General features: G+C 55.1%; 5 protein-coding genes across 5 annotated transcripts in view; 4 read left to right on the top strand and 1 right to left on the bottom strand.

Moving 5' to 3' along the window:
* The first annotated feature begins 1021 nt into the window (after nt 1–1021).
* N657DRAFT_107814 (uncharacterized protein) lies at nt 1022–2338 on the top strand. Its single transcript, XM_062785761.1, has one exon. The coding sequence runs from the start codon at nt 1144–1146 to the stop codon at nt 1936–1938; it is 795 nt and encodes a 264-aa protein (XP_062645268.1). The 5' UTR covers nt 1022–1143; the 3' UTR covers nt 1939–2338.
* Nucleotides 2339–4466: 2128 nt separating this feature from the next.
* Nucleotides 4467–6973, top strand: N657DRAFT_682587 (uncharacterized protein; the record flags this gene model as incomplete). The annotated part of the gene is made up of 3 exons (XM_062796496.1): nt 4467–4511; nt 4568–4748; nt 4839–6973. The coding sequence occupies 3 exons, from the start codon at nt 4467–4469 to the stop codon at nt 6971–6973; spliced, it is 2361 nt and encodes a 786-aa protein (XP_062645267.1).
* Nucleotides 6974–7501: 528 nt separating this feature from the next.
* On the top strand, nt 7502–8450 carry N657DRAFT_107818 (uncharacterized protein). The gene has a single exon (XM_062785762.1). The coding sequence runs from the start codon at nt 7624–7626 to the stop codon at nt 8323–8325; it is 702 nt and encodes a 233-aa protein (XP_062645266.1). The 5' UTR covers nt 7502–7623; the 3' UTR covers nt 8326–8450.
* A 3088-nt stretch (nt 8451–11538) lies between these two features.
* Nucleotides 11539–13370, top strand: N657DRAFT_692045 (uncharacterized protein). Its single transcript, XM_062797139.1, has 4 exons — nt 11539–11773; nt 11836–11863; nt 12029–12575; nt 12745–13370. Exons 1-4 carry the CDS (start codon nt 11727–11729, stop codon nt 12882–12884), a joined length of 762 nt encoding a protein of 253 aa, XP_062645265.1. The 5' UTR covers nt 11539–11726; the 3' UTR covers nt 12885–13370.
* Nucleotides 13371–13806: 436 nt separating this feature from the next.
* Nucleotides 13807–14682, bottom strand: part of N657DRAFT_600495 (uncharacterized protein) — a 2042-nt gene continuing 1166 nt past the window's right edge. Inside the window, exon 3 of the mRNA XM_062790079.1 lies at nt 13807–14633. Within this exon, the coding sequence (XP_062645264.1) occupies nt 14006–14633 (628 nt within the window). The 3' untranslated portion in view covers nt 13807–14005. The remainder of the gene's footprint in view (nt 14634–14682) is intronic.

Raw genomic sequence — 14682 nt, 5'->3', positions numbered from 1 at the left:
AAGACATCGATCAGGCACCCGCCCAAAACCGTCTGTGTTGACCGCCTGCTTCCCACATTATCTCGCTGCGCCGGATCGGGTACCTTGTCTGTTAGATTGAATCTAAATGCAAAACGTCATGCTGTGGAAGGCAACGGTTGCGCAGAGGAGAGCAGTGTTGAGGTGTGAAAAGGAAGAGGTGCGTTTGGAAGCACTGGCAATCCACGCTGGGCCAGGAAGGAGCGCGCAAATCATGAAACGATTCTCAACGTTGGGAGGGAAGGAACACCGATCATGTGAATTGAACTTAGCTGAAGCATCAATTTCCTGAACAAAGCAGGCACGTCCCCTGCTGTATAAGAATATCATGTACCAACCTAATCACTTTGTCTGTCGATTCCGAGTTTCGTTCTAGACTCACTTTCCATTCCTTCGATCGTTGAAGTCGTCAGCCTTTGCAAGAGCCTCGACATACCTGACATCTACCCTGCAGAACTCAACGATTCGGAAAAAAGCAGGGGAAAGCCTACCATCGCTGTCAATTACATTTGAATACTGCTGTCAACTCCCGTCACTTGCGACTTTCGGCCATTGAGATCAAAATGCCAGACAGAGCGCCCCAGGACGGTTCCCAACATGGGGTCTGCCATTGTCCGAACGCGGATGAAGACTCGAACCAATCGCGCCCAGCACAATGCGCGCCGAGTTCGACAAGTAGCAGCGCATGCTGAATTGGACAAAGGCCGCCAACAGACCAGATCACCGCTTTAACGCTTACCCGCTTGATCCCATTCACCATACCCTCAATCCCCGTTCCACGTTCCACAACCACGGCCTCTCCGCGCCGTTCTCCCGACCACGGCGAAGGCGCGCCGGCGTGGCAGCGTCTCGCAGCCCTAGGCTTGACGTCACGGTTTAAAAACCCCGGGTTGGCTTGACAGGTACGCACTACGTCCGTATGCATAGAACAATATCTCTTGTTTAACCACACCCGCATCCACGTCTAGCGGCACAATTGCTCCATTCTCAATCTTCTCTTCGCCGTGCCTGAGCCATGATGAGAGTCAAGAGACACACGCACCCATTCATCAGCGGCCCCTCGGGAAACGCCTGCTGCACACTTCGTGATGCCGCGGCCCCCAGCAGCAGCGCACATGCACCGGGATGCTTGTTGTTCCTGCAGTCTATTTGCGGCCATGGCTGCTGCCGTGCCCAGGGAGATGGTGCCGACACTTGGAAGCTGCGGGCGAGGCTTGGCTGGAAGACATTGTCGTCGTGCCGTCAACATGGCTCGGCGGCCACTCCACCTCTTTTATATGCGCCGCACGTCTCCGGCATCACAACTCTTTTGAATCCCGTCAGCAGTTCGGATGTTCAACTACCTTGCCAGTTTACCACGACAGCCGACACCGTCAAGGCTCCGGATACCACGCCTGCCCCGTTTTGTTGCTCTCTTGCCAGGCATCGCATCGATTTCCTCAGCCCCGCCGTCCTTTTGCGCCTCGGCCCAGCACCATTACTTCGATCGTCACGGGATCTTTCTCGTTCGACAGCCCAGTGGAGAGGAAATCAGTTTCCGTCACAGGCCTATGGCTGAGCCCTGACGCCGAATTTTCGGAATCTCATGACAGGAACAGCGTTGTGGTACTCGGAGGCAAGAACTTTGAGAGCAAGACACACCTTTCTGGCGATATCATCAGCGGTAGGTGTTGCAAAGCGAGCCAATACCACCCTCTTTCAGCTGCCTTTGTCAATCCAGTCCACCGCCCCCAGTTCCGCTGCCCGCTGTGGCCCCAGCTTTCGTCTCACACCTCAAGAGACACGCGACGCACGACGGGAAGCATCTCTGCCGGGCGCATTCCTGTTGGTCCCATCTCAATGATGCCACCGCGGCTATTGCCGCTCTGCTCATCTCTGTGGCCCAGTCTGGGCAGGAGGAGCTTGCGTCGGATAGCTTGAGGCTTGAGTTTGAGACCCATAGACGGCCAGTGCCGGCCGCACTTTCAAGATGTGGCCTTCAAACTGCCATGTAACATCACTCCAGCAGATCAACAAGGGAGGCACATCGTGAGGGTTTGGGATTTGCCCTCCCCCACGGCGATCCATCGCCTTCCCAAAGAAGCGACAGCTCGTTAACCAATCGGCGTCTAGGTTGCACAAGCTACCTGTGGCTGCCACCCCTACCTGCCTGAGCTTCGTCCCGCTTCGTGCTGGGCAGGATCCCGCCGACTGTGCTGCCCGCCGATCTGAGGCTTGCGTCTGTCCGAGCCTCCCCGGACCTTCTTCCAGGGCTGGTAGTATCCGGAGCTCGCACGCTGGGGAGGTATCTGGCGTTGATACGAGATTGAGCGGCCCAGTCACTCGTTTCCGACTGATCGCCGCCAACACGTCAACAGCGGCCGTGGAAGTGCCGGGCGGTGGCCGAGCGTCGCATTTTCGATCACAGGGATCAGTGGAATGCCGCGCCAGCTGATCTGGGGTCCCAGATCCGCACCGGACGATCTCTCTCTCCCTGTGCGTGGTTCCCAGGTTCTTCTCCACCTCATCCAATGTTGGCCGCCGCTGACCAGCCTTGCAGGTGGGCCGCTCCCAATTTCACTGCCCTCACCAATCCCTATTCGGCCAAACACCCCCTGTCATATCGCCGAGCGTTCCACAGATCACCCCAATGGGGTTGGAGTATCCTCGCGCCTCTCCAAAACTCTCTGCAAGTGTGTACAGGTACCTCTTGCCTGCAGGCCAACACCCCTGCTCTGAGCATTCCGCCTGTCTCTTTGCTTTTCCTTTTGGCTCTACCTTCCGTTCCGAGATTTTCGCCCTCTCCTAAGTATCGCGACCTGTGCATATCTCTCTCGGTCTGCCTTGATGCACATCTCTCTGTCTCGAGGATGCGCTCTCGATCCATGGCCAGCATCCGGTCAACACTGTGCCCCTCTCGTTCAGTCCTTTCCCGACAACCTCAAGGAGGCATTCCGTGCTGCCTGCTCTCTCAAAAACTCCCATCCTTGCAGACTGGCACACGGTGCCGGTGTCCCCACCCCCAACTGACCCTTGCATGATCCACATCTCTCCCCAAGAGAGACCATGGAATCTTGCATTCAACGGCTGGCCACCCTGCTCACCCGGACGCCATTCCTTCTCGCTCGTCGCCGTCACCTGCCGGTGTCCTGAGCACCTTCGGGGAGCCGACTTGAGACACCAGTGCCTGGATAGGGGGGGTTGAGGAACCCTCTTCTCCTTGGCGTTGTTACCGCGGGGCATTCGGCCAACACTGAGGCTCTGTGTCCAGTTCGCCTTGGGCAAGCACGAAAGCCTGCCGCCGGTTGACGCGCCTCTCCCAGATTTCAAGCCCTCCGGCCTGCATTCCGAAGCCCACTCGACACCCGTCGTACCGACCAACCCAAACTTTTCCGGATATGCAAGCTGCTGCTGGTCCGTGTCGTGTTTCCATTCCTTTACTGGCCCGTACCGATCTTCATCTTCTCATCTGCACCCTCAAGAGGCCAAGTGTGTCTGGACTCTGTCTTGAACAGGCCGTATCTGCTCTTCATGCCTTGCCCTCAAAGTTTCAGTCCACCAGCGCGGCTCCGCATCTCGGGTTCGCAGACACGGACGAACTGTGGTTCACGGATACCTGCTGTCGCCGATTACAAACATTCTGACACCTCATCATGCGAACAGGTTCAGGATAGCTGCATACAATCGACCTAATCCACCCTCCCGGTTCCGAGAACCGGGCTTTCGACTTGGGACGAATAGGCCTTTTTGTGCCAATCAGCATCCGAGTAAGCGTCACCTTATGCTCTCTGCCACCAGCGTTCCAAGAACCCAGGCCCCGCCTGTCCGTGGTGGGCGGGCTACTCAGGCCAGATCGTTGGAAATCTTTGTTGTCCGGATGCTCCTGCAACTTACCCCTGATGCGTATCCGGAGTCGATGTTGACAAAACTTCTTTACAGTTCGATAATCTTATATCTTTGAACCGGAGGCACCCTGAAGCTTGAATATCTGTAACTGAGATTTGGTCTGAAGCGCGCTCATTGCTCTTTCACCCCGGCAAGCCATACAGCCACTCAGCCACCACGCAAGTTCAACCATCGAAACGTCGTCAAAGGGCGAGCGTCACCGTCTTAAGGGACGGCTCAGCGCGAAGGTCCGACTTTGCTCAGAGTGCGGTTCAAGTTCAACTCCGCTTCGGCCCTGTTTTAAGGTGAGTCCACTGGATCTGATCTCACCCTTTACATGGCCTACCATTGCTGTATTCAGCTTGGAGATCACATATGGCCCTGAGGTGCCCGTGTCAGCCCACCCCGTCTAGCTTGAGGCTGGTTGGGCGGTTGTCACTGACCGGGTGGAATATATGACTTAGTCTCAGATTCACGTGGCCGATTGACTAGAACAGACGACAGCCACTCCTCGTCGACTTTCCACCTGCACCCTGTCAAACGGGCACGATTTACCACCACGAGATATTTCAAAATCAGCTTGAATGTCTGCAACCAAGATCCAGCAGCCCGTCTACAAGCTGTACGAGGTCAGTCGATGACTGGGACAGCGTCTCTCGCAACGCTTTGGCTAACGCCTTGCCAGCCCGGCTACCATCCTCATCGGACCATTATTCTCGACGAGCAGGTTGAATCGCCAGAGACACTGACGATTCGGCTTGAAGAGGAGGCTGCCAGAAACGGAGGAAACCTCAGCGGGGGATGCCCCCCTGGTCTCCTGCCATTACCCATGTCTGCGTATAAGCCGCAACCGTCTCCGCTGCACGGTAAGTCTCACGTCTGTCATCGGCTCTTGATATGTCTGGAATAAACGAAGGACTGTGGCTGACTTGTGCCGAAAAACGACTAAGCTCCAGGGTATGCAGACTCCTATTCGCAATACTCCTCTCAGACGTTCCCATCACAGCAGACAGACAATGCGGCGGCACAACTCAACCAGATGGCTTTTGCGGCCAACAGTCCAGCATCAGCACAGTACCTAGACGCTCAAGTAACGCCGGCGGTCAACATCAGCGTCCTGTCATGTAATCCCAGCAGCGGCTCCTCTGGTACCAAGGTATCGGTGAAAGCGACATGCCAATACGACCTCCTCGGCAGCGGTCTCTCAGCGCCGGCACCCTTCGTTTCGCTTGTTTTTGGTTCGCAGCGGTGCAGTGCGCATGTCTCGAGAGACTCGCGGGACGGCAACGGCGTTTGCACTTACACCCTTACGGCCGAGGCTCCACAGTTCATCAGCACTGGTTCTCCGTCTCTCAGCAACTTGCCCTTAACGTTGTTGTTGGAAAATGCGAATGGGGAGGAAATAGCACGTGTCGGGAACATTGGTGCGTTTTCTTATCGTGATGCCCATGACAGTGCTAGGGGCGGTGCTGGAGTGCCTGATGACAGCAGCCAGTCGGATCTGGGGTCCCCCAAGACCCGATCACCTGTCCACCGGGCCAGCCCACCACACCAGGTTTCACAGGGCAGGCCAAAGCCAGCCAGCCCCGTTGTTCACCAGCAGCTGCCCGATGACGCACCCACAAATACGTACGGCTACTCTTCCAGCGTCTCGGCCGCCACTGCTGCGGCACAGATACAAGCTCAATCTCAAATTCCCGACTTCTCCGCTACCTCTACGGGCTCCTACAGCCAGGGCAACAGCAACATGTTGTTCTCGTACCGAGCGGCATCCTTCACGGACCACTACTCGCGCGCGCCTCCCATCCTACGGTCACCACACGGGACAGGTTGGATGTTTAACAGCCAGCTCGACCCCCTGCGAGCCCCTACGTCGGCTCTTGCACACAGCACGCATGACACCGTTCGCCGACCCAGCTTGACTCTGCTGCAGCACTCGGCCTCTCCAGCGCCTCAACTCATAAGGACCAGCACGCTCAACCAGCCGGCCAGCGGGTTCCCTGGCTATGGAGTCTACCAGGAGAAGGCGACACTCAAGATTGTTGGCGATCTCGCGTCCATGTCGGAGGGCTGGACTCAAGAAGAGTGGGAAAACAAGAGGAGGCTGGTGCTCTTCAAGAAACAGCAGGCTGGGAGCACACTCACAGTCAGCTTCAAGCCTGTCAGTGTTGCGGAACGCCCTCCTCATAGCATCTGCATCAGCTGCATCTGGTGGCAGGAGAAGCAGGCCTGTTATGTGACGTCGGTCGACACCATCCATCTGCTCGAGCAGCTGCTCGCCGCCCCGAATCGGTTTGGCGTCGACGAAAAGAACCGCATTCGCAGGAACCTCGAGGGGTTTCGCCCGGCAACCGTCAGCAAGTCTCGATCCGAGAGCGAGGAGTTCTTCAAGGTGATCATGGGCTTCGGGAATCCCAAGCCCCGGAATATTGAGAAGGACGTCAAGGTGTTCCAATGGAAAGACCTTGGCTCAGCCCTCTACAAGATCATCTCCAAGTATAGTGCTTCAACAACCACCACCCTCATGACCCCAGCAACCTCAACCCCCGTTCCCGCCGCCGTCGGCCTCGGCGGAAGCTACCCAGGCCTGCCTCCGACCCCTGTATCCGCGACATCAAGTGCCGCTGCAGATCCTGCTTCGGCCGCAAGCTACGTTGGCGCCACCGGCCATCACCATGCAGATTCCTTGACGAGCCCCCGCACTTTAACCGGTGGGACATCGGTATGGCCGACATCATACGGCTCGGCGGCCGCCAAGACAATGTCACCGGCTCTCAAGACGAACCCACCAGTTACGGACTCTAGTCTGCGCCTCTCTACCACCCTGCCGGTAGTCTACGATCATCGCGGTTCCACACACAGCCTAACATCACCGTACGGCTCAACCGGATCGTCGTCCCATCACTCCCACAGCACACACCATGGGCATGGAGGAACGTACGGTCACCATCCTGCGGTTCCCGCGTCCCAGAGCCAGCCAAGGAACTGGGAGGGCTATTCAGTTGCAGAGGGATATCCCAGCCACACGGGCGGTGGTCACAGCCAGATGTATGGTGGCGGAGCGTACGGTGACGGTGGGCCCCGTGCCTGAGCGCGTGACCCTCCTTGCACGTCTTGCCTTCAAGACCACCGCCATGGGGGAAGTTCCGCTGTCCGGCGGTCGGCCCCAGTTCTATTCGGTAGGCATGGCAGGATGCGCAAATGGAAGACGCAAGCGAGGAGCGGAGTTCAGTTGGCGGGGGTTCCGCTCGGGAGATGCGGTCAATGCTTGGCTCGGTCATCTGTCGGAGGGTGACAGCCGACTGACTGCCGTGAGTCACCGCGGGTGGGCGATGGTGGGCGACTGGGAGCCGCCAGCCCGCGTGGGTCGGCCGTTTGGCACCACTGGTTGTGGTGTCTCCTTCAAGCCTTCATTCGAGGCTTGTTGAAACTCAGGAGATCTCTGGAAACACACCAGTCGGCGGTCGGTTTCAACCCTAGCAACTGGTCCATCCATGACTTAATTACGGAAACGGTGTCAACTTCAGAGGCAACCATACGATACTTCACCTTGCCGACCAACACGACGACTCGGCAGTACGGTTCTCGGAGAAGTCGCTCCCATTAGGACATTGGTGTGGTTGGCTGGCATAAAACTGTTGAGGGAGTGATCAGCTGGTTGGTCCGCCAACCAATCAGGGGCAAAACAGCTCCTCCATCCCGACCGCGAGGCACGTCCCGAGACCCCCCAAAACTCACGCGATGCAACATCCCCAACCCTTCGACCGGCACCGTTTGGCAGATCGCTGCACCTCAGTTTATACGACCGTGTCCCGTGCAGACGGTTCATGCGGAGCGATCCCGGATCTCAGATCGGCCATGTCGAACAAGTGCCGTCTCTGCGTTGCATCGCGTCTTTGCAACTCGGACGTCCCATACGGGGAGTATCCCATCTCGCGGCGTTCTCGTAAAGCCTCTCGAAACGGGCTGTCCATGATATCTCACCTCCCGGACGCCACGGGACCAGGTTTGGGGTTGTATTGGTCCGATGGACCGTTGAGCGGAGTTAACACCATCGACCGCCGAATTGGCATGATCACCTCGCAGATACTAGGTCCGTCACAGCTCAAGCTACACCGGAACGCGAGTTCTGCATCCTGCACAAATTTAGCCCTGCATCCGGCCCTCGTCGTCCCTCTTGGCCCTGCATCCCCGTGCCCCGGCCTTACATGTTACTGGTCACGGACGATAACGCCGACCCGTACTCCCTCAGCTAGAGGGCCCATAACTGCAAAGCAACGTCCCCCCACGCGATTACCCTTATGTCGCACGGACGAGCTCTGCCGGTTGCGGAGACCTATGCTTTGGCTTAGCGCTCAAAGCTTGAATCACACCTTCCTCTCGCGGGATTCGGGGCATCAAATGCTTGTTCGCCTCCATCAACAAATCGATCATCAGTACTGATAGTATGAGCTTTGGGTTCATTTCACTGTTATTATGACATACCCAAAGGACTCGTGCTGGTCACGGTTGCCTTGAACACAACATGGTTCAGCCCATCTACCAATTCGTGGCAACGTTTGATGAAACCGAAGCAGGTGAGGGTGCATCCAGCCGGGCGATCGTGGCAATGTGCAGGTTGTTACATGACCCTACCAAGCCCGTTCAACACTATCGAGGCGGTGCCGCCTACCTCCGGACCTCGGTGGTCTCATGTCCCTGTCGTTGAGAAATCAGCGCCATACTGCCGACTCCAACGTGGAACCCTTAGCTGCACTCTCCTTTTTTGGGGGTTGTTGCCTCATCGGCAGGTCTCTCAATCATGCTTTGGTGCTCGGTTCCAGGGTCTTCTGCGTTATTTTGCGTGGCTCAACTTGTTTCTCTTTGCGATCAATGGTTATGGTACGCGCACGGTCGGACCCATGGTCCAGGATCAGATACCCCTTTTCTGTTTCTTTCCTCCTAGTATGCAATTTCTTTCTAACTCCGTATTCTTATTAATTTCCACTTAATTTCCTATTTAGTACCCACGGCTATCCTTGGCGCATTGTATTCTTTGATATCTTTATCTCTGATGTGTCTTTTTTCTCTTCTCATATGATGAGTGGAATGAGATGACTCGGGCGGCACTGGATCAACATCTTTGTACTCGTGGTGGCTGGAAGGCGGATGGGAAAAGTCGGGGAAGAAAACTCGGAAGGGCTCCAAAGGGAGCATTGTCTGGTTTTTTTTGGGTTGGGGGGGGGGGGATTTGGGTCTTTCTGGGCGGTTGTCGGTAATGGATAGATTTAATTGAATACAGGTAGGTACCTTTAATTGGCACCAGCGTGCCTTGGTCGCTCCTCCAATGTCTATGTACCCTTGGTCTCACTTCAGCTGCTGACTCGGGAGGCAACCCGGGCCGCTGATGAAAGGGGCATAGATATCGCCACGATATCATGATACATTACCCTTCCCGCCTGGCCCAGATTGTCCATGTCTTTGGGCTCATCTCCACTGTCGCAAATGTCCCCAGTCTGTACAGTCCCAAGCAATCCGACTCAGACTCTGTGTTTCGAGATCTGGGAGTGTCATGGTGTGATGGCTAGGGGAAATGTTGCTGTGGCAGTGTCGACCCCGTACAGTGAGATCTGAGAAACGGAGCACAGAGAGGGGTGTGCGAGGTGTGGCAAGGCGAGATTTTTTTGTGTCGTACCGGAGTGACACCGTGGTCATGTTGCACCGGACGGATTGGACACGAGATCTTGTGGTTGCTTCTTGTGTATTGTAGAAAGGGCGGGGAATACTTTTGGGCTGGCTATCTTCTTATTGCTCATTTGAGTGAGGTAAGTACCTGGGGGGGTTAGGCGTTGGGCTGTTTTGATGTTCGTGCTTGAGGTTAAGATACCGGTAACGTTATGTCTGTTTCTGATGGTAAGTTGCACATGTGTATATATTATTATTCCTACACCGCTGTGCCCTAGGGCGTGCCGGACCTTCAACAACTTACTATACAGGAAAACCGCGCCCTCGTGGGCCGGGTGAAAAACCCATATCGACAATCAAGGAAACGATCAGTGTGCGATCCTGCAAATACAAAGTGGGAAGGCCTCTTGGCCTTCGAAGGAAAGGGTATCAGACTGCGAGCTCCAGCTCCAGCCTCCTGGCCAGACCGTACATCGGCAGTTTCCCCGAGTCCATCAGCCAGTCCAGGATCCTCCCCGTTAGCCGTGCAGCTTTGGGACTGATTCCCTGTAGGACAGAATAAAAGTCCCTTCGCGTTCTGATTTCGGCTCTCTCCCATCTTCGAGTCAACGGTGGGACCAAGCACCACATCACAAGGTGTTCGACAGTCTCTCGCCCCTCTCCACACTCGCATATAGGCGTCAGTACCTCTGGGACTCTCCTTTCGAATAAGAAAGCCCGAAGGCCTATGGCCCCGGTTCGAATCTGGATCAACAGTGAACTCTTCGCTCTGCTGAGGCCGTCGTGTCTCCTTAGGGTTTTGTCTTGAAACAGAGTCTCGTGCTGGTGGTCAAGGTCATCTGCGGGCCTCGTTGCTGTCCGGCCGTCTCGTTCCTTGAGCCACCTCTCTCTCCAGGCCTCCTCCATTACTCTGTCCGTGTCGGCAGTCCTTCCCGTCCAAACTGCAATTGCGTTGGCGGCTTTTTCTATCGCTGTGGGCTCCTGCGGCCCAAAGGCTCGCGGTCGGCCCCTGTTATCCATCCTCGAGTTGAGTATCTGATATATCTTGCCGCAGGCCGCATGAACAATACTCCCTGCAGTCTTCTTTCCGCCTCGGCCGTCGGCCAGAGTGGGCATTTGGAGCCGGGCCTCACATGTGTATATAGTTAATGATGTCTTCGGTTATGCATGCCGTGAAGATGTGGATGCTTGAATGGAATGTATAAGTGCATGTAGTTTAACATCGAGCGATTAGTAATCTAGGCGAAGGATACGTTGGACTTCAAAATCATGAATGCTCTAGTTATTGTCGACATCCGTCAGTCTTTCGGATCTTTCTGCTGCTAGCCCAATGATTAGGTGTGTAGGCCTGTGTATGTACGCTCTGAAGCCTGAAACATGCGTCCGCTCAGATTGGTTTTGTGTACTCCACGCTATTGTCATTGGAAATGGACAATCTCCGACTAACTTACGTCCGCGTCTTTGTTCCTTACATGTACAGTGGTATTAGTCGGGACTTCGCTGGATTGAACAGACTGGATATATTGTAGCCTTGAATTTGATTAGATTCCAATCCGCATGGTCGGCACCTTATCTGGATGACAAGAGAATATGGCCGTCAAGATTCAGACGGGGATCGCCTGCCGTTGGTTGTTCCAGTTGATGACGCTCTCAAATGTGACTTTGGGAGCTGCAAAAGCTCGTCCCATCTAAAGCACAGGTCATATAGTACTGTACCGATAAGTATTGTTTCATAGACGTCCCTCATGAGAACTAACTGGTCGATGTTCGACTTTCCAATGGGATGCGTGCATTCACTTGGCTGCTTCTTTTCTGAATGCAGGCATCACTAATTAGGTGCCGTTTCGGTCTTGTTGGCAAAGGCAACAGGCTCGCACAGCTTTCCTTCCATCCATTGGGTTCTCCGGTTCTGCACACTGGAGAAGCAACTTGCAAATGGATTCTGCTGATATTCAACGGCGCCTTCATTGATCCACTTTTCTGTCGGCCATCTCATGTTTCACGGACAGCAATCGCGATGAATCATTTTATCATGGTGATGCAGAAATCAGGACTCAGGCTCCTACCGATCTCGCCTATAATATTAACCCTTAAGCATCCCCCCGCGAGCAAGAAGATTTCGTGAAGCCCTATACTGCTACCATTGCATCAGCATCGACCGCAACCACTTCGCAGGGACAATGATGGAGGCGGCGAAAGGAAGTTGGGATGATGAATGTGAGATTTCGTATGCAACCCGAAATTTCTATCGCGGCCATTCTACAGGACGAGCTAACTGAATCCTTCCAGGCCCTACAGTTGGAGTGATGGGGACATTGTATGCCTCGAGTTTTGCAGGCGGCCTTCTCGCCATTTATCAGGCAGTCCTGCTGCGAGGAATGAACCTGGGCGTACTCGCCGACCCGACGTCCACCTACATCATCCTCACCTAGCACTCGGTCACTGCGGGGCATGCCCTCGTTGACTTTCTTTTACCCAAAAGGTCTGGACCCTGCCGAAGTGGACGGGCCGCGGCAACCCGTCTGCGGACAATCAGACATGGAAGCTCAAAGTCCATTTCGACATTTACGCGCTAGCCCGCACCCTGGAGCTGGCTGAATTCGAACACCAGGTCAAGCCTGCCATCAAAAGGGGATCACAGGGCCTCGACGTCTTCACCATCATAGACATCGTCAAGCAGGCGTACCCAACGCTGATAGGCCACGACACTTGGTTTCCCGAGTGGCTCAAGCTGCACATCGAACGGGGAGAAGAGGGTTCTGACGTGTTCAGCATCATAGACCTCTTCAGGAAGGCGTATCCGAAGCCGATCGGCCAACCGGACGCTTGGTTCCTCCCGTGGATCAAGTCGCGCATCAAGGACGCTTTTGTCGACGACCCCGGCGGGGTGAAGGAAGAGGCGATTGGGCGTGGCTTCATGGACGACTTTTCGGTTGTCAAACTCATGCTTGAATGCATACTTGAGACGTATTTGAAAGTGGTGGAGTGCCTGGGCTCGGTGGGCAGTCAAGGTCCCGCCGGTGGACCAGGTACTCCAACCACAGACAGCTGTTTCAGTGACATCAATCACGAGACGTTCAAGTTTCCAGTGGATGACTGGGGGTCTGGGGCGTTCGATCTTTCAGAGTACGACACACTCGGGGGCCCGGAGGGCGTCCACAGTGTTCACAGCAGAGCTGGAATCGGACGCCTATCCAGAACCGGAGCCCGAACTGGAGCCCGAGCCAGTGCTGAAGGCGAAGATTGCGGAACAGGTTCCTGGTATGAAAGAAGAGTCGCCAGCCTTAAAGAAGACCTTTGGGCCATCAGAACGAAACAACCAGGGAAAAAGATGGTAAAGGGAAGGACAACCCTTTTTTCGAGTCCGCATGATGATGGCCGAAGACGCCCACTAGGTCTAATAGGAGGCTTGAGACGCAGGAAACTGCTCGCCGAGCCATGGCCGCAAACGATTTCAGTGAAGACACATACCCGAAGGCAAAGCCTCCGAAGCCACGCTGTGTGCTCACGGAACTCCGGAACGGGAAATACAAACTTAACGGGGGTTGGAGAAAGCGGGATCTTATGACGAGGCGTCCGACACCGACACGTATCGGTGCTTGAGGGTGTGGAAACCTATATCTCAGTTACCTGTAGACCTGACTGTAGGGATAAAACTCTCTGGACACGCGACGACTAGGATGGATGGATATGGCCGAGGGCTGGTTCGATGTTGGACGAACGCGGTACCGAAGAAACGGCATGGATAAAAGGTGGCAGAGTGGACATACGCGAATGGACATGTTCAAGGTGGGCATGGACAACCCATATAGCTTTGAAGCCTGGAAAAAACGGCGCGAAGCTCAGTGAGCCGCACGTGTGCAAAAGTTAGGTTGTGTCCTTGGACTCGGAGTACTTCATTGTGGTCCTGGAAGACGCATAGTCTGAACTTGCAATTTGGTTTCTGATCGCAACCGTCACTATAATGTGGCATCATTGACTGGCTTGCGTCTGTAGAAGGGGCTAACTTTATATCCTGTTATCCTGTCCCTTCCTTTCTTTCATTGTCGTCTTCGCTCGGTCTTCTTCCCTTTTCCAATTGCCTTTCCGCCTTGTCCTTCCTTCTTTTCTCATTCCTTAGTATTTCTTCATTGTTATGTGATTCTCCATCTACTCCCATGGGACTCCAAGTGCTATGACCGAAAAAAATCCAGATCATTACACTTATCAGAATTAACCTAGGCTTGGATTGTGTTGGAAGAGAGTCGAACCTGTTCGGGTCTCGATATGCGAATTTATGTATGAATCTGAACTGATGGTATCTAAACATTACAACTTTTCAACCCGTCCGAACATTGTACAGAACACCAATACATCCCTATGTGATTTGGCCCCTTGAAACACGTACACCATCTGTAGAATCCGTTCCAAAAACACCAAGACCAAACTCCCTCCCATCCCCATTCGTCATCAACGGCACCTACAAAGTCCTCTTCTCCACCTGTTCCTTCTTCAACTCACTCGACGCCCGGCTCGACTCCTCCAGATCAGCCCCCCCAGCCGGCAACGTACTGTCCCTCCCGCCATCGAAATGCACCCTCACATCTGTCGTGCGCATAATGCCATTATACGTCATGATCTCCTCCTCCGACCCGCTCGGGCTGATACTCCGACACTCGGTATGCTGCCCATTCTTACCACTGCGCGTGAGGTTTTTCAGCTGGATACTGCTGTGCCTACTGACCCCGTTGCCTCCCGCTTTCGACCCGGGGCCACCACCACGAACGGCACTACCCGTATGAGTGCCCTGCCCGTGCCCACCTAATACAGACCCCGCCGCGCCCGAGTAGTAGGGCGTGTTGCTGTTGGGGTAGGCGTTGTTGTACTTGTTGACGCCGTAGCGGCCCGAGCTCCCGGCGAACCAGGAGGGCATCAGGGACCGGAAGAGCGGGCGGAGAGCCGGGGCCGAGGCCGACACGATGGCGATGTTGGCCTCGACGACGGAGAGGGTTACGGTGATGTCGTGATAGGGGTCTGCGTCGGGGGCTTTGGGCAAGTAGAAGAGCTTGATGACGCCGTGCAGGCGGACGATGCCGATGATGGTGACGCTGCGAAAGCAAAGCATGTTAGTGGCGGTTCTGCAGGGAAAAGAAGGGG

The sequence above is a fragment of the Parathielavia appendiculata genome, assembly GCF_033297405.1.
Source record: "Parathielavia appendiculata strain CBS 731.68 unplaced genomic scaffold N657scaffold_11, whole genome shotgun sequence".
NCBI classification, from domain to species: Eukaryota; Fungi; Ascomycota; class Sordariomycetes; order Sordariales; family Chaetomiaceae; genus Parathielavia; species Parathielavia appendiculata.
Note: the sequence above shows the minus strand (reverse complement) of the source record. Positions and strands in the feature narration are given on the sequence as shown.

Bases quoted from the DNA above. Each gene is read 5' to 3' on its own strand.
- N657DRAFT_107814 (XM_062785761.1), top strand. From the start codon at position 1,144: ATGCTTGTTGTTCCTGCAGTCTATTTGCGGCCATGGCTGCTGCCGTGC.
- N657DRAFT_107818 (XM_062785762.1), top strand. From the start codon at position 7,624: ATGCAACATCCCCAACCCTTCGACCGGCACCGTTTGGCAGATCGCTGC.
- N657DRAFT_692045 (XM_062797139.1), top strand. From the start codon at position 11,727: ATGATGGAGGCGGCGAAAGGAAGTTGGGATGATGAATGTGAGATTTC. The intron at 11,774-11,835 runs GTATGCAACCCG...GAATCCTTCCAG, and splicing joins GATGATGAATGTGAGATTTC to GCCCTACAGTTGGAGTGATG. The intron at 12,576-12,744 runs GTACTCCAACCA...ACGCCTATCCAG, and splicing joins AGGTCCCGCCGGTGGACCAG to AACCGGAGCCCGAACTGGAG.